This window comes from Eriocheir sinensis, chromosome 48 (genome assembly GCF_024679095.1).
Source record: "Eriocheir sinensis breed Jianghai 21 chromosome 48, ASM2467909v1, whole genome shotgun sequence".
NCBI lineage: Eukaryota > Metazoa > Arthropoda > Malacostraca > Decapoda > Varunidae > Eriocheir > Eriocheir sinensis.
Genome location: NC_066556.1, coordinates 973794 through 996714, shown reverse-complemented (window position 1 = coordinate 996714; position 22921 = coordinate 973794). Strand labels below are relative to the sequence as shown.

Here is a 22921-nt window from a genome sequence, read left to right as displayed (position 1 = left end):
AAGGAGAGAGAGAGAGAGAGAGAGAGAGAGAGAGAGAGAGATTTTCTCTCTCTCTCTCTCTCTCTCTCTCTCTCTCTCTCTCTCTCTCTCTCTCTCTCGCGGGAGCTCACGTGTGTGTAATTCATGCACCTACTTGGAACTTCCTCTGGACTGGGCTGTACGCGCATGTTTCCAGGGTCTGAATGCCTCAGGCCCAATGGTACCGTTTCACTGCTGGGTGGACACGGGCACAGGTGTCAGGAGATTGCCCATCCGTCCCCACTTGGGTTGGGCATCGGACCCGGGATCTCTTGCCTGTTGGCCGAGCGTGCTAACTGCTACGCTATGAATCACCGAATTACCGCGTCAGGCGCACTCCCAGCGATGCCGAACACTGCCCCGATTGACACTGGTGGACAGGAGTGAGGATGAAAGAACACTGCGCATCCGTTTTCACTGCCCGAGAATCGAAGCCGGGATCTCTCGGCTGTGAGCGGTGAGTGATAGCCATTGATACGTCACCTGTATTTATATGAAGTTTCTTACTGAGTCCTTATAACTTCCTTTTGCAACAACCACTACGTCTTCTACTTCTACTACTACTACTACTATTGTTCGTTACTATATAACCACAAAGACCTCTTGGGATGCCATCTGTATGAGGTTCTCTCTTCTTTGAACTCCTCCTCCCCAGGGTTGTCTTGCACCCATAAATAGTATCATCTATGCTTTCCTCCTTTTTAAATGTACAGTGTGGACAAAGAACAAACAAGACATGGAAAGTAATTTATTTTTCTCTCGAATATAACTCTTTCAAGATGCCAAGGTAACAAACGCGGGTGAGCAGAGTGATTCAGGTGAGGAAAATAAGGTGATGATTGTTCTCAGGTGATCTTTGGGCTAAATGGGGTCTCTCTCTCTCTCTCTCTCTCTCTCTCTCTCTCTCTCTCTCTCTCTCTCTCTCTCTCTCTCATCGTGCTTTTAATTTTATTTTCCATCAACGTAAAAAACTCTTCGTGGCTGCCATATTATTCTCTTACATCATTAATAGTTATCGTACTCCGCGCTGCCCTCCTCGTCGTAGTAGTTATCCTGGTTCTCATCTTCGTCCTCATCGTTGTCTACCCCGGCCTCCTGGTACTGCTGATACTCGCTCACCAGGTCGTTCATGTTGCTCTCCGCCTCCGTGAACTCCATCTCGTCCATGCCCTCGCCCGTGTACCAGTGGAGGAAGGCCTTGCGCTTGAACATGGCCGTGAACTGTTCCGAAATGCGCTGTAGGATATAAAGGATTAGATAAAATGACTGAAATACTTAAAAATGAGGATGAAAAGATGAGATGAGAATTAAACGAGGTCGTAAATCATCTTGAGGGAATGAAAAGAAAGGGAAAACTGTTAAATAGGCCTTGGCATATAAAAAAAAAGAGGTTGCGTTCTTTAAAACACAGAAATTTGAATAGCATAAAACGGGAGATACAATTCTTTGCACAATTTTTTTTTACAGTAAAGGAAGCAGCTCTAAGGCAAAAAAATAAATCAAAACAAAAAGCCCGCTAGCACTGCGCCTTTAAAAGAAAGTAAAGAATAGCGGCCAAAAAAAGAGGTCAATTTCGGGTGGAACTGTAGCCTACCTTGAAGAGCTCCTGAACAGCCGTAGAGTTCCCAATGAAAGTCCCCGACATCTTGAGGCCGCGCGGGGGAATGTCACACACGGCGGTCTTCACGTTGTTGGGGATCCACTCGACGAAGGCGGACGAGTTCTTGTTCTGCATCTTCAGCATCTGCTCGTCCACCTCCTTCATGGACATGCGGCCACGGAACACGGCGGCGATGGTGAGGTAGCGGCCGTTGTTGGGGTTACACGCGGCCATCATGTTACGAGCGTCGAACATCTGCGTGGCCAGCTCCGGCACGGTGAGATTCAGGAACTGCTGGTTGCTGACAGATAGATTAATATTGTTATTATTATTATTATTATCTCTATTGTTGTTGTTGTTGACTACATTAACCCGGTAGCAGCGACGGGCCAAATTTGTGGCTTTACCGTGTACCAGCAACGGGCTAAATTTTTGCCATGAAATAAACCCCCAAAAAACAGACGATGCATAAACTGATCACAAATGCGTTGATATATATTATTATCAAATGGTTTGCGTGAATGATGATTTTTTCTCCTTTTTCTCGCTTAGAGGGGCCTTTAAGAAACATGATCCCCGCAGCTACCAAGTTAAGTAACTTCTCTATACCATCGATTGACCTTGAAAGATTCACTAGACACGTACCCGCGGGCTGTGAGCGGCGCAAAGCCAGGCATGAAGAAATGAAGCCTGGGGAAGGGTACCATGTTCACCGCCAGCTTCCTTAGGTCGGCATTCAGCTGGCCGGGAAACCTCAGACAGGTAGTGATGCCGGAGACCGTGAGGGACACCAGGTGGTTGAGGTCGCCGTAGGTCGGGGTGGCGAGTTTCAAGGTCCTGAAGCAGATGTCGTAGAGAGCCTCGTTGTCGATGCAGTAAGTCTCGTCCGTGTTCTCGACCAGCTGGTGCACGGAAAGCGTTGCGTTGTACGGCTCCACCACTGTGTCTGATACCTGCAGGACGGCGAGGAGGGCAGGAGGAGGAGGAGGAGGAAGAAAGGTGATACAGGTGATGTCTTCCTTTTTTTATATAGCAAAAACCCTTCCTCCTTAAACGATACTTTATTCTGCTTTACCTCATAACCTTCCTTTACCTATCCTGCCTTTCTTCCATTACCTTTCCCTGCTTTCCCTTCCTTTTCCTTTCCCTTCATTTACATTACCCTGCTTTCACTTCCTTTCCCTTTCCCTTTCCTGCTTTCCCTTCATTTACCTTTCCTTGTTTTCCCTTCCTTTGCCTCTCCCTGTTTGCCCTTCCTTTACCATCCCCTGTTTTCCCTACCTTCATTTTTTCCTGTTTTCCCTTCCCTTCCCTATCCCTTTATTTACCTTCCTTGCTTTCCCCTCATAACCTTCCTTCTTGTCTTTCACCTTCCCCGCAACACAAAACCTTTCTCTTTGTCCTTTACATCACCTTGCGTTTCCTCATACCCTTAAACGTTCTAATACAAACACTCAACACACAGGGCTCACCTTTGGGCTGGGCATGACGGAAAAGGTGTTCATGATTCTGTCTGGGTACTCCTCACGAATCTTGGAGATGAGAAGCGTGCCCATGCCCGAGCCGGTGCCGCCCCCCAGTGAGTGCTTCAGCTGGAACCCCTGAAGGCAGTCCGTCTCCTCCGCCTCCTTCCGCACCACATCAATCACGGTGTCCACCAGCTCGGCGCCCTCTGTGTAATGCCCCTTCGCCCAGTTGTTCCCCGCCCCACTCTGGCCTGTATGAGGATAAGAGGACGCTGTATTATACGAGTTCTATTTTTCCTTTGAACACACCCACCCACCAACACCCACACACACACACACAGACACACACACATGTTTCATTCCACTCTATCCCCCTACCCCCCCATAATGTCGCATGAAGTAGAGATACATTCGATAGATTTAAACTGACAAAGCTGGAAGAAGGAAGAGAAAGAGGAGACCAAATAAAAGGTGGACAGGGATATTTTGTGCTTAGAGAGAATGAAAGAACAAGAGGTTATGATTATACTTTAAAGATTATATGTGGTAATGGTGTCAGTAAATTGTGTCCCATATATAAATAGACTGATGTTTGGAATGAACTGGTTTGACGAGGCGGTGCGGACAAGGAACAGCCACAACTTTAAGCTAAGCTGGATAAAAAATCTATATGTGGGGGACAGGATAACACGAGACTAACTTTAATTCAGTATACAACACACACACACACACACACACACACACACACACACACACACACACACATTTGTACTCCCCCGGACATCTCTCCCCACCTCTTACCCCCAACACACACACCTGCCCCCACACACCCACACGCAAACAAACAGCTGCCCCCCCTTCCACTCTCTTCACCCTCCGCCCACACACACACCTGCCCACTTACCCTACGCACCCCCCCCCCATCCCCCTCCTTCCTCACGCACTCCAACGCACCGTAGCAGAAGTTGTAGGGCTTGAAGAACTGTCCGTAGGTGGAGGACCTGATGGAGTCCATTGTGCCGGGCTCCAGGTCCACCAACACGGCCCGCGGCACGTATTTTCCGGCTGCCTCCACGCCATCACCGCCGCCGCCGCCACCACCGTCATCGTCGCCGTCAAGATCGCATTATTATTATTATTATTATTATTATTATTACTATTATTATTATTGTTATCGGTATCATGTATTAGAATAGTTACGTTATAATTATATACATATTTAATACTAATTCATGTAATCACCATCATAATCATTCATATCCCAAATAAACAGGGGAGAGAGAGAGAGAGAGAGAGAGAGAGAGAGAGAGAGAGAGAGAGAGAGAGAGAGAGAGAGAATGAAAAACAAACATGCGGTAAAATTACACACTGTTCTGGTGATGCATTGTTTGTTTGTTTAGTATATTTGTTTGTACATATCGTTTGTGGGTTACGATTTCGAAAGGGTAAATTTTAAAACAAAAGAAAAACGAAAAGTGGAGTGCGATGTTATAAATTCCCGGCAGTGTGGTCTGGGTGCGTGAGAGAGAGAGAGAGAGAGAGAGAGAGAGAGAGAGAGAGAGAGAGAGAGAGAGAGGAACTAGCAGAAAACAGGCAGAATAATCAATACCTCCACTAGATATACACACATTCAAAGAGAGAGAGAGAGAGAGAGAGAGAGAGAGAGAGAGAGAGAGAGAGAGTACAAACACACGCCAGCCCGCCGCCACCCACCCTGTGCCTCTCCGTAGTATACATTGATCCTCTCCAACTGAAGTTCATGAGATCCTTGATACGATCCGTCTGGCGCTATTCCATGCTCGTCGCTTATCACCTCCCAGAACTGCAGAGAGAGAGAGAGAGAGAGAGAGAGAGAGAGGATGAGAGGGGGGAAAGGCAAATAAATGAAAGAGGGGGGTTGTTCCACGTTCCCTTCTTGTCCTAGCTCCCCCGCGCATCCCCCCAACCGCCAGCCAGCCAGCCAGCACGTCATGTAAACACACACACAGACACACACTTCTCTCTCTCTCTCTCTCTCTCTCTCTCTGGCGCGCGCGCACATACAAGTCGATAAGTGTTCTCTGGCTATGAGTGTATGTGTGTGTGTTGTTTTCTCCATGGTTTCCTACCCCCCTGCTGCATACGTGTGTGTGTGTGTGTGTGTGCGCTTCCTATCTGGGCCAACCTACACACACACACACACATTCCCTAAAACTATATTATGCGTAAAGTGACACCATTGTTCCTATTTATATATCTCGCTTTTTTTTCTTATTTCTTCTTTCGTTTAATTCAGTGATATGATATGATATGTATGGCGACAGTGGACCTAAAATAGCTTTTATTTATCTTTTTTTTTTTTACGTTTTAATTAGGCCCTTGTATGCTTCCTTCACTATTCCCGATATTCTTTAATTGATATTCTTGTCCTTTGATCCACAGAGGCAAAAACTTCCATACTCCTTGTCAGAAACCGTAAAATATATGAACATAGTGATAACAATATTTTTTTCTAATTCTTACACACACTAATGCCCATCAATTACGCTTACTTCGCATCAACGTGTTTAGCATAAGTATTTGCTGTGACATTGCTGTACCCAAACCATTAATATAGTTATCTTTTCAAATTTCAGAGGAGAGGAGGCCATATTCTTCGATATTTCGGCGCCCAATCACACACATTTGACAAGGCTTTCGTAGGAGTTGTGGGCATTTCCAGGGGTAGTTTCATGACCCTGGAGGTAGTCTGACTCTTCTGTACCATGAACCTAAGAAAAAAAAACATTGAAACCAGATAAATTTATTTCTAGGCCTTAGAATATAATTGATGCGAGAGGTGGAAGCGTCTGAGGGATAAATCACATCATTCCAGCCCCTTCCCATCCTTCCCATCATTCATCTATGGTTATGAACGATCGATGTATGTAAAGCCAGCCCCTTCCCCTACCCCTCCTTTCTTTTACGATTATGGAGTATGGTTAATTTGGTTATGAAGGATGTATGTAACGCCAGCCCCTTCCCCTGCCCCTCCTTTCTTTTACGATTATGGGGTATGGTTAATTTGGTTATGAAGGATGTATGTAACCCTACCCTCCTTTCTTTTACGATTATGGGGTATGGTTAATTTGGTTATGAAGGATGTATGTAACGCTAGCCCCGTCCCCTACCCCTCCTTTCTTTTACGATTATGGAGTATGGTTAATTTGGTTATGAAGGATGTATGTAACGCCAGCCCCGTCCCCTACCCCTCCTTTCTTTTACGATTATGGAGTATGGTTAATTTGGTTATGAAGGATGTATGTAACGCTAGCCCCGTCCCCTACCCCTCCTTTCTTTTACGATTATGGAGTATGGTTAATTTGGTTATGAAGGATGTATGTAATGCCACCCTCTTCACTTTCCTCTGCCCTGTCCTCCCCTTCCTCTCCCCTACTTCTGTGCACACACGGGCCCAGTCACTGACCACACGCATGCCACACGCCGCCCCGAAGCACCGCCGCGCGCCCTGCCACGCCACCTGAGAAAGTCTGTTTTGGTAACCGTGGATGGCTATGCGGTGCCCTCCCCCTTCTTCCTCCTCTTCGTGGTTACGCTTCGCTCTTCCCTTCTTTCTTTTCATCCTGTTCTTATTTATGTTATCTCCCTCTTTCCTCTTCCTTAGTCCCCTTCCTTCTATGCCGAGTCTTCATTTTGCCATGTTTCTTCTCTTTCATCCACTTTCTTTTAATTTCCTTGACTGGCTTTCTAATTCTACGCTTTCTCCTTCTTCAAATTACTACTGTTAATCGCTCTCTTTCTTCTGTTTTCTCATTTTCCTTTATTTCCCTCTCTCATCCTTTTGTTGTTGGGTAACTTCACCGATTATTTTTTAACGCGTTGTCCACTTCACATTATATTGTTCGCAAGTGTCCACTCGCTACATTGATCTATATGAAAGACACCGACTCACATGACTGTATATTGTACGTATGTAGTGCGGCGTCACGGTCTCGCTTAAATACACATGCACATGTTTTGCGACTGTCTGTGTACATATAATCTTGATGAGCGCTTTAGGCGACGTAATCTGAGAACCATTTTTTTTATATATATTTCACACACACTCACACACCTCATTAACCCAAATCCCTTATGACGCAAGGAAAATCTATTCCGTCGACTGCACGTTTCATTTACTTTTTCCAATCTATTTGATCTAGAAAACATCAGCAACGGCGAGATATTAACATTTGCAATTCATAAACCTTCGGAGTATTTAACAATTTATCTTTCCATTGTAAAATAAAGTGAAATTAACAAATGTATAAGTCTGAACTGCGTACGTATCCTTGAGAGACTTCAAACTATCAGTAATCTTAACTACCGTCAAATCTCGTATGTAATTATTTTGTTTTCTTTTTCTAATAAGTGACTTTAGAACGAGATAAACCACAAAGAGCGTATATCATTGCGCGAGGCTTACTCCAAACGCTTTCATGTTGTACCTTTGATCCGATCTGATTCCCGCACTGGCCGACCTGTATGTGGACTATTTCCCGCATGGTGGACGCGAGGTGATGTGTGGTGGTGGGTCCTGTGTGGTGGCGCCGCGGGGAATGGCTCCCACCACCCACTGCAGCCCGGCGCCACACACACACACACACACACACACCACCCCTACCCCCACCTCCCCCTCCTTCCACCTGTCTATTTAATAATGGATAAACAAGAATAGATAATAACAACCCCACCAACACCTTCCCTCATTACTACTACTACTACTACGTGACACACACACACACACACACACACCACCTTCCAATTGATTAAGTTTGATAGTGGACGAAAAAAAATGCCATCATCCACCTCTATCACCTATATCTTAAGCACTACTACTACGACACACACACACACACACACACACACACACACACACACACGAAGCAATTGATGTATAAGAATGCTTTATCAAATGAAATCGTTGTCAAAAGTATAGACATAGGTTGAAGGACTTGTATGGCAATATTAGTCAAAATAAGGAATATGCGACCTTGACTAAATTCGGTAACAATACAAATGGGTGAGAAAAACACACACACACACACACACACACACTAGACATGCAGTATAAATTCCTCACACACGTTCAATTGACCTCATGATTCACTCACCTATTGATACAGTGACCCAATTCTCTTTTTGTTATTGATAAAACTAAAAAGATCCCAAAAGAAAAGAAGTTTCAAGCTTAAGTTTACTGGCATTTTTATACTGGCCTCTTTAAAGCTGTAAAAATACGTTGATTGAAAAAGTGATTGAATGAGTGAATAAGAAAAATATATATATTCTGAACTTATCTTTACTCAAAGGAACAAACAAGATAATTACAAGCAGGGGGAAAACGTGTGTGTGTGTGTGTGTGTGTGTGTGTGTGTGTTTGCTGAATCTAGGGAATAACTGTGCCGGCGTCAAGGTAGAGGTGGAGGAAGGGAAGGGGTGGGGAGGGGGAGGGGGCTGGGTGCAATCAAGGCCTTACCCACCCACCCTCTCCTCCACTCCTGCCTCACCCTCCCCTCCACCTCTGCCTCACCCCTCAAATTGTAATGTGCTCTGTGATATATTACCCACTTGCTCCATATTGGGGTAGGATCACCAATCTGTACCTAACATTCCATTTAGTACTCATTTCAGAAGGAAACATGGAAAAATGAGCTTAGGTACAAAAATAAAATAATCAAAATAAAATTAAATATATTGAAAAAAAATCTAAATATGTAAACAAACAATAATTATATTTAATTTTCATACTCCATATTATCTTTTCCTGATCAAAAAACTAATTTAACTGATGCATACAAAATGGCAACACTTATAATTATAAATTTTATTGAACTTAGGGACTGTTCATGGACAACACAGGTGAACTGAGGTATCAATGAATCAGCTGCCAATTGTTGCTAAAAAAGTAATGAACCAAATAAGTAAAGAAAAAAAATCAATTTCCTGACATTGAAATTATGGTATGATATAATATGCAAACTAATTTATGGTGTTCTGAGATGAATATTGGTAAGAATATTATTAAGGACACTTAATTAATACTGTATGAGATAGTTGTCTGTTCTGCTAGATTAAATCACATCCTTTGGTGAAAAATATTTATGCTCTTGGAAGTTCATTCATAATTCAATTCATAATTCAACACTTGTTTGAAGCATTATTGCAACACTCTTTACAAAAAAAGTTTATAACAGGTTACATTTTTTTTCAATATTTTCATATATGTGCATGGAAAATTAATTCAAATATATATGATTATGCAGCATATTAAGTTAAGCTGTTTAAAATAACTTGTTAGGAATAAACTGAAACACATACAGTATACTACACTTCATGTTAACATTCAAAGGTATGAACTTTCTACTTTCAGAACTTGTTTAGGCCACACTCCGCACACTTCCCCTCATGGGTCTTGGTGCACACATGACACGTCTGTGGGAGGGGGAAAAATAGCAATAAAATAAACCAGAAAAACTTAATAAAAATAATCATGTTACTTATTTCTTGAAAGCCAATTCTTCCAAAGAACTACTTAGTGCTGGACACCACACCTAATTGTAGGTATGTACTGCCATTTATATACATCAAACATTAATGAACTCAATACCAGCAACATAAACTTAACTCAGTAATCATCCATCACAACACTCCTCTCAACAATAAACATATCAATCCATATAATAAGCAAATAAAGAAATAGTAATAAATTAACAATGACTTATACAAAAACATATATACATCATAATCAAACAAGAAAAATATACACACCAACATGTCCTACTTTTAGTGACCATGAATGCTAAGGGAAAGGTATGGACACGAGAAGAGAGGAGGACTATGAAAAAAGGCAAGTAATGAGAATGGAAGTACAGGGTAGGAGGAAGAGAGGGAGACTGAGGAAAAGGTGGATGGATTGTGTATTCATGAGACAAAAACATCAATAAACATATAGTACCTAACAGATCATAGTGGAGGAGGCTAATATACAACAGTGACCCCATCTATGTTGAGAAGATGTATACCACAGAAGCTACACCTCAGCGCTTCCTTACTTATCTGCTAGAAAAGCTGTTCCAGCTACATGCAAATACTCTAGACCAGCAGAGACTTATCAACATGGGAGTGTGTGCTCTTGATAGGCTGTGCAGTGGCAATATTCCATACATTGACTGCATGGACACATCATTTTCCCTACCAACATAGCAGCAATGACTGTCCCAACTACACATTCAAAGACAGAGCACAAGGGCAGACTTTAAGTGACTATCAACTTGGGAGAATGTGGCTGCTGGGGTCACTTCACACTCCTTTAGATGGCTACACACAATAATTGTCCCAACAACACATGCAGAAGGCACAAACCACAAGGGCAAACCAGCAGTAACCTATCCCACTGGCAGTGTTCATATTACAGCAGTAACTGCAGGTGATGCTTCATTCTTCCCTAACTGCCTCATGACTGACCATAACTTTGAGGAAACATGCAGGAAGCACAAAGACAGCTTAGCAGTGACCTGACCACCTGGCAGTGTGTTCATATCACAGCCTCATGCCTCCCTCCCTGCCCAATGACTAACCCAGGCATTGCCAAACATGCGGTAAAAAGGTAACTTAATTTAATAGTGACCCACCCACCTGGCAGTGTGTGTTCATGACAGGCTTGCAGCGGAAACACTCCATACAGTGACTGCGGGGACACAGAGTCTGCAGGTGGACGTAGTGGCTGCACCAAGAGTAGCTGACGGGCGCTGCACACCAGGAACATGTCACAGTGCCTGGGATGACCTTCAGCAGCTCTGGCGAGGCCCCACAGCATGGCAGCCTCACACGGGACACAAGCACGGAGCACAACCCACCCACCTGCAGGTTAAGACATCAGTATGTGTAGTGTGTGAGAGATAAGGGATTTATGAAACAGATTAGTGATCTTCAGACACATAAATATGATAAAACTAAATAAAACAAAAAAACTGATTTTTTTGAAAACATACATAAATATACAATGAATCTAATAGTAATAATGACTCATACACACCACAAATCTTTAACTCAAGACCCTCAATCTGCTTACACTGGTTACACTCACATTATAGTTATAGAGGTTTTGCATCAGGCACTCATCCTGACGGGCTGCCTGCACGTCAATGCCCATCACATGAAGGACGTTGAGAGGGTTGTCACAATTCTCGCAGCAACATGACTGGTTGGGGTGACACAGAACACCAGCACGGGCACACGGACACTCCATTGTTCTGATGGTAAAAAAAAAAAAATAAATAAATAAATAAAAAAAAAGGTGCTCTCAATAACAAAGAAAGACAGTCCAACTTATTTATTTTCCAAGATGTAATTTTTTTTTTACAGTAAAGGTGATAAGATGATATAGTGAAACCAGGTTGGCGAGATCGTTTTTGCATTCGCTTCTGCTGGTCCTTCCTCCCCTCCCCTCTGCCACAAAGTCCCAACCCTTATCTTCCTCTCATATGTTAACTATAGCTAACACATGAGAGGAAAGATAGGTGTTGGGACTGTGTGGCAGAGAGGTGGGGAGGAAAGGACCTGTGGGAGCCAATGCAAAAATGATCTTGGAAAACTTGAAGAATAGAGGAGCATTGGGCTGTTTGTAAGAAGGAAAGAGGAGATAAAAGAGGTATGCAAGAGGCATTTTGAGTCCATGGTGAATGAGAGTGTGGGAGGGAAAGCAGAAGTGACCTGTTGGGAGTAAAATTTAATTAATGTAGGTCAGTCATATCCACAGGGGAAGGTGAAGTGTTGGACGTGGGAGATGGCCTGGACATGTGGTAAAAATCAAAGAGGATGAGTTTTTTTAGGAGGTGTATGAGAGCAAGGTTATACTATTAACATTATGACCATGAATGAATATTTCTTAATGCATTAACAGGTGCAGGGTAGAGTGCAGGAGTATGTTAGAGAGAGGGGTGAAAGATCCTTGAGAAACTTTGAGCAAACAAGGAGGGAGTGTATGAATAGAGAAAGATGGAAACTCTTCTGCCGTGGCCATCCCCTAGTGGGAGCTCCTAGGAGCAGGTGTCAATGAGATGATGATGATGATGATGATTAACACTAGTATCAACATTTGTGGTTCTGATCATGCTAAATGTTACAAAAGAAGGGCCTGCCATGGACCACTTCTTTATGAATAACCTCCAAGCCTTACCGGCACATTCCTCTGCAGGAGCAACCCTTCTCCAGACACAGGTTGGGAGGGTACTGCAAGGGTTGCTTGGTAGGCAGGACATGCGTGAACCCCTAAGAGCACATATCAGTGGGAATAAAGAATGCAAGGTGGAGGAAAATACAGTTTATGCATATTAACAGAGAAAAGGAAAAACATAACCAAAGTATATGGATGTTTACATTTTCATCAAATAAAAAAGTTATGCTAAAATGCTTAAAGAATAGAATTTTTTAGATATGAATAATAAAATATAGTTTTATAGAATTAACTATACAACATAGAATACTACACAATTATGTTCCATAATTTGAGGTTAAGGAATGATTCAAATATTGAAAGTAATGCAATTGATTTACCAAAAACTGCAATAAAGAGCACACATGAACCACAAAGCTGTATATACACATATTTCAAGTCACAATTTCTAAACTTCACAAAGTAAGCACATGACTTACCTGTGCCTGCAGGACTGCCCTCACAGATGACACGATGTACGGCTCAGATGAAACGGCAGGCAAAGCAGCGGCAGGCCCAGCATCAGTGAGCCCAGGCTTTGTGGTCTGTTCTGAGTGTACTCGGCCTTTAGGCTTCTGAACGTGCTGAGCTCCTCCCTGCACTTCTACAGATGACAAATAACTATCACACACACACACACACAATATATATATATATATATATATATATATATATATATATATATATATATATATATATATATATATATCTATATATATATATATATATATATATATATATATATATATATATATATATATATATTTTAAATGCAAACACAAATACTATATATATAATCTCATGTGACCTACCTGAAGAAGGTGTAGACTGAGGATTGGGTGAATTACTGTTCGGAGCAGACACACCAGGAAGGGTGCTGAATGCTGTATATTGAGGGACAGCATCCTCAAATGTAGAACTTAGAAAGGGAGACAGAGATGTTATGGAGGATAAAGAGGATGAGGGAGGTGACAAGGAGGATGAAGAAACTGTACATGTTGTGGAGGAGAGATCAGCAGGAATGGCAGGGAAGGGGAGGGCCCAGGAGGGAGCAAATTCACTTTGGACAGGAAAAGGTCGAGACAGTGTCTGCTTGAACCACGGCGAGAACCGAGACAGGCTCTCCTGCATGGCCTGGTCCTTCCCATCTTGGAGACACAACTGACAATGGCAGGAGAAAAAAGATCTTGCACATTCCTAACATTCCAAAACCAGTAACATTTCCTTAGTTCAATCAATATTTATCCTGTTCATATTTCACAATGACCACGAAGGAAAGATACGTGAGAGGCAAACATTGAAAGTAACCACCAAACTGTTTGCTCAGAAGCTGTGTGCAGAGCCTGATTTCAAGAGAAATATTTAATAATTAAGTATACCTTCTTTATATTCAGTTCTTTTAACAGACTCAAGGGTGCCCCTGGTTTCTGCATGATAACAATGGCAGGCTACTTCACGCAGTAAGTGGCAGCACCAAGAGGTGGCTTTGGAGGGAACATACCCCCTCCAAACATGCTTTAGCTTTCATGCAGCCCATTCTGTGATTTTTTAGACATTTTTATCCTTTTTTTTAACATGACTTCAGTTCCCCTTCCACCACACCAAAAAAGCTTCCCCCCCCCCCCCCACACACACACACACACACACACACAAAAAAAAAAAAAAAAAAAAAAAGGCCACTGCATACAACTTCCACTTAACAGCATGTGAACTACAGGGAAACTTCTCCACCTGTGAGTGTTGTCCCTTCTTACCTGGTGCATGGGAGACACAGCCAGCAGGGCTCTGAAGAGGGTGAGGCGGGCATGGCAGGCAAGGCCGACAGGGTGGCTCCAAGGCAGGCTGGTCCAACCTTCTTCACTCCAGCTCATCAGACAGGCACCAGGCAGAGTGTCCACCAGCACCATGACCTGCATGAGGTGTGACAATAAGCTGGAGATTCGTCATGCATTCATGTCATCAACCTTTTTTTGAATTGATTAATACTATGTGTATAAAGATTTAAAACAACCAGGCAGGTATGAGTAGTATATTTCTCGTGATCTGAGACGTGCATAAAGACTGTAAAAGGCCTTAAGCCTTGGGGAACCCTTTGGATGGACACCAGACAAGCCCACTTCTCATCTTGGGGGGCTGGATTTGAACCCAAGGCAGATTATTAGGAGAGAGACTTATTCTCCTGAACAGAACAACAGATCATGTGCTTTAAGAAGTGGAAATACTTCATGACACTGGTGGCTAGCAGTGCATCCATTTCTGTGTTGTTTCCTCATGTAGGGGCAGAAAACAGGGGAACCTGCTCATAAGTATTGAAACTGTATTTTGCCTCACAGGCCTTTTAGAGAGGCAAATGAGAGACAACGCATTTCTGTCTCTTTAACACCAAGGAAACTGATTCAGTGCTGCCCCCACCAAATTTTTGCTTAGAAAGTCCTCCACTGCATGGCCAGAGTGCCAGAGCGTACGCCTGTGCTGGACGACGCGGGTTCGAATCCTCACGTCACCATCTGGGATTTTTCAGTCACTGCCAAGTGGCATAAGACTACCCACATGCTGTCCTGAAGACCACCCATCACCCTGGACTCCAGAAGAAACCGTCCTAGTGAATCAAGAATGAGTTCCGGGAGGCAGCATGAGCCAAGAATAAAGGGCGCCACTATAAAAATTGCCTGCGCCATGACGGGCTTGGGCCGACAACCAGGGCCCTTAAGAAAGCCTATTGGCACTATAGGCGAACAGGTAAAAAAAAAATATATAAATAAATAAATAAAAAAATATATATATAATCAATAGGCATGTACCCCCTACCTATCCTTTCAAGGGCCTATATACACTATGTTTTAAACTATAATTAATAACCACTTTCATATTCCAACTTTTGCTGCCTCACTCATATTGCTACGTTCAATGAAGCATAAATACAAAGTGTGGTCTTACTTTATTGGAGGTGATGTTCAGGGCCCTCAGGCAGGTGAAGGGCACATCAACAACAAAGAAAGTCTGAGCCAGAGTTTTATTTTGTCCACATGAGGCTGGTTCGTGATCATCTTGTTTCATAACTGACGTTTCTCCACTTTCTCCCATTGTCCTAAGTGACACATCCAATTTGTTTCCATTCTTCTTCTTCATCACATGGAATACATATGTCAACTTTCTGAGAACAACAAGAAGGTTTTCTACATTTAAGTAATACTTTTTACACATGCACATGTACTGATAAATATTAACATGGAAAAAACACTGAGACTACACGTAATGAGAATTTTCGTATTAATGAAAAAAGATTCTGGGCAAGGTCCATAATGGCTGCTGTCAGTTTCTGCTCTGCATTTGTTTTCCACAGAACAACCTTCTTGAAAGAACCAATGTGTATGCAAACCATTTGAAAGATAATGCTGTAGACACACTAGTATGACATGAATCTACATTACATATATATTCTGACATACAAAGTAAAAGAATGCATTGAGAGTACCTAATCTGTGCAAACAATCAATGAAATACCTGTAAGAGAAGTCAACATGCAGTTTTGGCCAGCTGAGAGGTCCTTCCTCAGCAAGAGTGTGGACTGTTCCAATGGTGATGGAAGAGATGTCAATGATCAAATGTTCAGGATGGGGCCCCCTGCATGATGCCCTGCTCTCCCCTGCGTTCTGATGTTCCGTGTATGGCACATGGCCTGCTCAAAAAAGGAAATAGCAGTAATGAATTTGAGGTAATCCATTAACCCCCTGACTGCGGATTTCCTACAAGAAGACATCACCAAGCTACAGGAAAGGAACAAAAGTGGCTGCTACAATTCAAAAAAAAAATGTAAAGTCATGCACCTTGGGAGGGGATATCCTGCAAACCAATACCACATGAGAAACACTCCACTATCCACCACAGAGGCAGAGAAAGACCGGGGAATATGTTACCAGGCTAGTGCTACCAATGAAAGCCAAATCCATGCTAATCGCAGCAGATGGGTTAACAACTAGAGTAAGAGATCATTACAGCTGGAGGCAATATTCAGATTAATTTTCTTTTACATGCAAACAGAGAATAGTCATTACCTCTCATTAGTTCTTTCTTCAGTCTCAAATTGGCAGCAGCTGTCCTGCAGACCGAGGCCCAGTGGTCACTTCTAAGGTTGTACATGTGAGACTTTGTTCTTGGGGTGGTTTCTCTTCTACAGGGAGACTCCTTCCCCTTAGAGGGTGTTGATGACAAACTGTGGAAAGGTGAGGTACTGGAGCCCTGGGGTGATGAGTACAGCCTGTGGCCATGTGAGCTTTGAAGTCCTGGGTGAGCAATGAGGTGTAAGTCATCAAAACAACCATTCTTGTCCCCTTTTGCAGCTTCCTTCTTGATGAGGTGCAACAGGTCAGTATCTGAGCTGGAACGCTTTACTTTGCCTCTTCCCCATGCCCTGCTCTTTCCCCGAAGTAGAAAAGGTGACTTCTGGACACTTTCCTTCTTGATATTTTCTTTAGCCCTTTTGCAATGAGCACCTAAATAATTATCTTTTGATTTAGTAAACTCTCCCTTCAAAGGTGCTTGGGATGGAGACCTGAAATACAGATCATCTTCATCCTCAGTGTCGTACCTCAAGCTTCCTTCTCTCTTTTTCCCCTTTGGCTGCTTTCTCACGGTTCGTCCTTTATTCTTTTTGCTGTAGTGCTTTAAGTCCTGCTCTCCCCATGTTAGGATGCGTCTTTGCCTGATGACAGCGCAGGTTGTACAGCCATCGAGGGAGCATGAAGAATCCTTGGCCTTGTGGTATATGTCCAGGTGAATCCCGAGTGCCTGGGTTTTGAGGAGTTTCTGTTCACTCGCGCTGAAGTAACCTCGATGGATGGCCTTGGGGGGCAGATGTAGCATATTGAGAACAGAATCTGAGAACTCTGGAAGCAACTCTTTTAAATCCTGCATGAGCTCCTTCCTTGACTCAAATGAATCAGGGTATGATTTTTTCTTCACTATTTGTCTTTGTAAATTTTCACCAGTTTCGTTCATGTTCTCTCGTTTGTGGGATCTTGTTTCCTTTGTGGCTGTGGCTGTATCAATGCTGCTTTTTGTGCAGGACTTGATCTGTATTATGACCGGTTGCTCCACCTTGGTTGATGGGCAGAGAGGGGAACTTGTTTCAGGATGGGGGACAAGTTTAACCATTTCACTGGTGCTGATGTGGGGATAAGCTGCACTACGGAGATAATACTGTGTTGCTGTTTTCTTGCAAAGGAGGGCGCCCAGACCAGTCACTGCTGATTCACTGCTGGTGTGTGTCAAGGCGCCCTGAGGCACAACACATGGCACTAATGATTCCTTACTTACTGGAGTCACGAGCACTGGTGACATGGCGGGCTGGAGCTTTATGAGATCTGTTTGAGCAGATGCACTGACAACTCTAGTGACGGTCTGGGAGAGGAGTATTTTTTTTCCACTTTGCTGTCGAGATTTACTGTTGATTTGGGGTGAATGTCCGACTTTGAGTGAAGCAGCAGTGGCGAGAAATGCGGGAGCAATCTTCACCACTGAGCTGCTATTGAACTCTGGCCACCACTGCTTGGCACTCACAGGCTGGCTATGTGGCGGGTTGTCTTTGGGGCTCTCCGAAGTTAAGAAGGACTTCACATTAACGGAAGCATATTTTGGTATATTTATGCTAATTCCAGTTTCTCCAATAGGTAAGGTCAGCTTTGTATTCTCATTTACACTACAGTATGCAACATTTTGAGAGCCTGGCTGCATCCCAGATGTTGAATAATTTGAAGGCAATTCACACTTCTTTTGACCAGAATAATTTGAAGTGTTCTTAGAAAGTTCTCTTGCATATCTGAGAGCCTCTCCCTTTGTTTCTGTTTGCTTGCCTTTGTTCAGGCAGTTAACAAGGGTCGGCTTTATCTGAGCATTTTGTGTTGTCAAATGGACAATACCACACCCACTCAGTGATGGTACTGTCCTGAAAGAAACTGTCTGGGGAATTTTTGCATTAGTATTGGTGTTTAACGTTTTGCAATGAGACTGTTGGGTGTTGGGACTGGTCTTGTGTAGGTGCGAGAGGCTGGTCACAGGCACGAGAAGAGCAACATCCTTACTTAGGTCTTTCTCTAGAACCTTGAGCAATAGAGGTCTGGGGAGGTGTTCACCTTTATTGATGTCCACACTGTAATCACTTCCACTTGTGTTTTTCAAAATGTGCTCTTGTGACTTTTCCAGTGGTTTATCCTCTCTTGCTTCTTCCGTATTACTAGTGGAGGGATCTACAGAGTTACTTGAAACACCGTCAGCAAAGTCTGCTGCACAATCAACTACCTTTTCGCCCTCTAAATCACCGAGCAGCGAGTCAAGCAGGTCATTGAAGTCACCAGCATTCATGTTGTCATCAAGCCACGGAGTTTTGGCAGAAATATTAGCAGAGGTAACCGGGGCTACTTTTACCTCATTGTCCGTGTCCACAGTGCATCCTTGTGCCCTTTCTTTTGCTACAACATCCTTTTCATCAACGCCACTTACTTCATAATATGGCAGCATCTTGCAAGCTTCATCTGGCTGTGTGTAAGCATTCATGTCATCCTCCTCTGAATCAATCAAGAAGTCAGTGAAGGTGGAGGGCATTGCAAGGCTGTCTCCCTCACCAAGAAGTGGTCTGGCCTCAACATGGGCTTGAGTCTGGCTGTCGGTAGTGGAATACGTTCTGCCGTTACTTAAATTGATATCAGTGGAATATTCTCCTAAAATGCTTCTATTTGCACTTGTCTTCAGTGTGCTCCTGCCATCAGAAAACCATACTGAATCTCTTGCACTGTCACCAGGCATTATTAAATTTGATTCGGTTTTAAGGCTTTCTTTTCTTTTATACTCCTCCACCATGCGGGCTGAAAAGTTTATATCTTGATGGAAGCTTGCAGAATCTTCATCATTGTATGGTGACACTGAGTTGAGGCCACGCCATCTGTCCCCTGGCTGAGGGTTCACGTGGCAGCTCTTGTCCTCCCTTTCTGGCGGGATGATCAATGGCACGGAGAACTTTGGGTCTTGGGCTGTCCACACCACCTGACTGTTCAGTGAGTGGGAGGCTGCCGCTGGTGCTGTTGTTACTCGTGAGTGAAGCTGAGGAACAAGTGAGCTGCTGAAAACTGACTGACCACCACCTCCAACACGTTGTACCTGGGCTGGCTGGGTAACCACTTGACATTCGTTCAGGACTCTTGTATTCTGGCTTGAAAGATATGACCCATTAGCCATGTTTCTCTCAGGCATCCCTCCACAATGAGAGGATAGGAGGGTTGAGGGAGGTTTTGTTCTGCCCTTTCCTGCCTCCAAGAATGAATCGAATGCAGAATTTCGGAGGAGGATCATAGCTTCTGTGTCGCCCGTATAATAAGAGCTTATGGTTGTAAAGGGCACAGTACAAGGAGTAGACACAGGCAGCATCGAGGGACCTCCACCAACTCCACCTGATGTTCCTGACGAACTTCCAGGTTTTGGCATGTTACTGTCTTTCTCTTGAGAGTTCAACTTCCTCTCCCCAAATGATGGTAGTGGAGGCAAAGCAGCGTCAATAATGTAGTTCACCTCTCCTGGCGTTATGCTGTACGTCTGATCACTGAGGCAGACAAAAGTGTTCTGCAGAGATGTTGCCTGTGAAGGGGAAGCCTCATCACTAGAGTGACTTCCTTTGCTCTGATGGACTTTGTTTGCATCAGTGCACAAGTTCTGGCCATGTTGCCCTTGCTGGTGGCTGTTGCCCTGTTGATCCACAGCATACCTGATGACATGCACCTGACTGTGCTGCTCCTTACAAATAGACAGTAGCATCGTGGGAGTCTCCTCTAACATAACAACCCTTTGGCACTTATCCTTGCTACCCATCGCTTCTGCCTCACCTCTCACCCCTTGCTGGCTGCTGTTGCTTCCTGAACATGAAGGATATTTTTTAAAAAGCTTCTGAGGAGTATTTGCTCTTCCTTGATAATGCATCACTGTGGGAGTCTCTTCTAACATGATGGCACTTGGGTAATTATCTATGTTACCTGTTGTTGCTGCCTCACCCCTCATTCTTTGCTTGTTGCTGCTGCTGCTTGTAAATGATGGATAGTCTTTAAGCAGCTCTGGAGGAGTGTTTGCTCCCCCTTCGAAATGCTTTCTAAGGTGTTTCTGTTTCTTGGACAGTGGGGAGGCCTCCACACACAATGAATTATACTGTGCAGTGCTTGGAAAAGCAAAAGGAGCAGGTTTGGTGCTGAGGAGAGTTTTAAGGTTCCTTTTTTTGGGAAGGATGTTGCAGGGCACAGTGATGCCCCAATCACTAGCTACAGGCATAGCCCACGTCACCCTCACATCCTGACAGCCACTCTGGAAGGGATAAACTTGGAGATTGAGGTCTTCGTAAAATATATTATTATTCTGGAGGAGGTGATCGCAGCTTCTGAGGTAATCTGAGTCTTCGTGCAACATATCAACATTCTGGAAAAGGTGATCGCAGCTCTTCTGACGATCCGAGTCCTCTTGAAGCACAGCAACGCTCGGGGGGAGGTCACAGTTCCTCTTGTGACCTCTGCAGGGCTGTGCTGCAACTCCAGCAAGTACAGAAGAATTACTGGCCAGTCTCCTCAGTCTGGCCTGGTCCTGCAATAACACTGTCTGGCCCTCACAGCCCATCACCTCATTTTCAGCCGTCCCTTCACCCAGTGGGCACTCAGTTACCTCCCTGCCCATGCACTCTCCCAGCTTAGCCCCTGAGCTGTGTGTATGGCCTTTCCTCCCTGCCCACACCCTGTCAGCTGCTGAGGGCCCACAACCATGCCCACTCTCCGCACCCTGGGCACTCAGGGGGTTACCTCGGTCCACCCCCACACTGCCCTTGGTCTTCCTTACAGCCTTAGGCATTCTTGGTACCTGAAAACCAAAGCCTTAGTTGTTACATAACTTATACTCAGGGTCTATGAATGTCATTTATTGTATTTTTTGGCGTCGAAAACTCACCCCATTTTCAAGTCCTATATATCATAAATAAAGTCATGTACCTTGGGAGGGGATATCCAGCATACCAATATCACAAGGGAAACATTCCGCTATCCACCACAGAGGCAGAGAAAGACCTGGGAGTATATGTTACCAGGTTACCAGTGAAAGCCAAATCCTTGCCAATCGCAGCGGACGGGTTATAATATGTATTCCACTAACCTAGAAGTACAGGAGGACACATGGCTGCTCAAAAGACCTATCTACTCATTATCTGACCTTTCTATCCTTAAACCTATTCTCTGGTGTTACTTGAGACAAAAAATAGATAGAAAGTGAGGACACAGAAGGGTCTTTGATAGGCTTGCACCACTCCCTCATTCCCCATATAGAGTACACCTTACTGGGAGATAAAAAAAAGATATTCAATGCCTCTTCTACTTTCTGGTGTTACTTAATTGAGGCAAAAAGATGGAAACTGAGGGCACAGGAGGCTCTTTGAAAGGGTTGCTGCACCCCTCCATTAGTACACTCAACATTAGTATTACAACATGGAGTGGTGTGTTACTGATGAAGTATCCCATTTTCGCTCAATGATAAGGTGGTGATCCTGCCCTGTACTCACTGGTCTTCTCTACCTGGCCCTAATTACAGGTTTTGAGTGACCACCTGTCCTATGGGATGCTGGTCTTGTTGACTGCCATATTGCCAGAACATTGACTTGGTAAACTACGTCTTGCTGGAAATTCCCTTTATTCATCCTTCCATTTCTCATATTCTACTTAACCAACTGCAAAAGGTTTTTAATTGGCGTATTAGGGCATTGAAAAGAGGGAAGCATGTCAAGAACTGCATAGGTGGCGGCTTGGTGAAATGTCTCGGTTGAGATTTACTGTATGCACCCTTCCATACCTCGTTTCCTACTTAATCAACTGCTAGGTCTTTAATTGGCGTGTTAGGACATTGAAATGAGGGAAGAAGGTCAAGAACTGCGTAGGAAGGAGGTCATGTCCCTTCCGGCCAGCCCAAAGTGGATCAAAACACACATTCGTAAACTTTGACCAACCCTCAGCTAAAAATAAGGTTCTTTCACTCCTGCCAGCGCTCGAGCATCAATCATCGTTAGCCTGCAAGTTAGGGTGCAGCTTACCTGTAGTTCTGAGCAGCGTCCACCTTAATTAACCTTTCCCCGGCCTGTGAGTCACACCGCTGTCTCGAGACGCGGCGCGGAGGTGTCCGAGACTCGCTCCTTGATGGCTCCCTCCCTGCTCGCAACGGTACTACTTTACTGCAAGGGGGACTCGGAAAGCAAAGTGTGTGGGATAAGAGTCAAGGGGAAAGGCTAAAAGTGTGTAAACTGCAGATATAACATGTCTATTTAGAGTGAAGATACACTTTGTTAACGCGTTGTAGTATGTATATTATTTTGAAGGAAAGAAAGCCTAGCTCTGCTTATGTCAAATAAATGGCGGCTCATTGCTCGCAGTATTTGCACACTGGTTCAGCACCATGGCAAATTTACGTAGGTGGATCGCTTTGGCGTTGAAAGTATACAGGTGAGCCGTGCACCAGTGCATGCTTTCAGACAAGAAATTAAGTTTTTATTCCCCGTGCCAACGATTCCCGTACTCGCAACAAAAGTACAGTTGGCAT

General features: G+C 44.0%; 2 protein-coding genes across 4 annotated transcripts; both read right to left on the bottom strand.

The window, feature by feature from the left end:
• Window positions 1-753: 753 nt before the first annotated feature.
• LOC126981446 (tubulin beta chain-like) lies at window positions 754-7674 on the bottom strand. Its single transcript, XM_050832485.1, has 7 exons — window positions 7551-7674; window positions 4798-4906; window positions 4039-4149; window positions 3091-3335; window positions 2264-2571; window positions 1613-1919; window positions 754-1254 (listed from the first exon to the last, which is right to left on the bottom strand). The coding sequence occupies exons 1-7, from the start codon at window positions 7605-7607 to the stop codon at window positions 1024-1026; spliced, it is 1368 nt and encodes a 455-aa protein (XP_050688442.1). The 5' UTR covers window positions 7608-7674; the 3' UTR covers window positions 754-1023.
• A 951-nt stretch (window positions 7675-8625) lies between these two features.
• LOC126981444 (uncharacterized) lies at window positions 8626-22536 on the bottom strand. 3 transcript variants are annotated; one of them, XM_050832482.1, is made up of 11 exons: window positions 22419-22536; window positions 16375-21202; window positions 15824-15998; window positions 15257-15473; window positions 14074-14229; window positions 13132-13480; window positions 12760-12923; window positions 12284-12375; window positions 11192-11357; window positions 10741-10965; window positions 8626-9537 (listed from the first exon to the last, which is right to left on the bottom strand). In XM_050832482.1, the coding sequence occupies exons 2-11, from the start codon at window positions 21191-21193 to the stop codon at window positions 9472-9474; spliced, it is 6429 nt and encodes a 2142-aa protein (XP_050688439.1). In that variant the 5' UTR covers window positions 21194-21202; window positions 22419-22536; the 3' UTR covers window positions 8626-9471. The 3 variants fall into 3 exon arrangements, with proteins under 3 accessions (XP_050688439.1, XP_050688440.1, XP_050688441.1); XM_050832483.1 differs by lacking the exon at window positions 16375-21202 and having other exon boundaries at window positions 22419-22530; XM_050832484.1 differs by lacking the exons at window positions 15257-15473; window positions 15824-15998; window positions 16375-21202 and having other exon boundaries at window positions 22419-22507.
• Window positions 22537-22921: the final 385 nt, after the last annotated feature.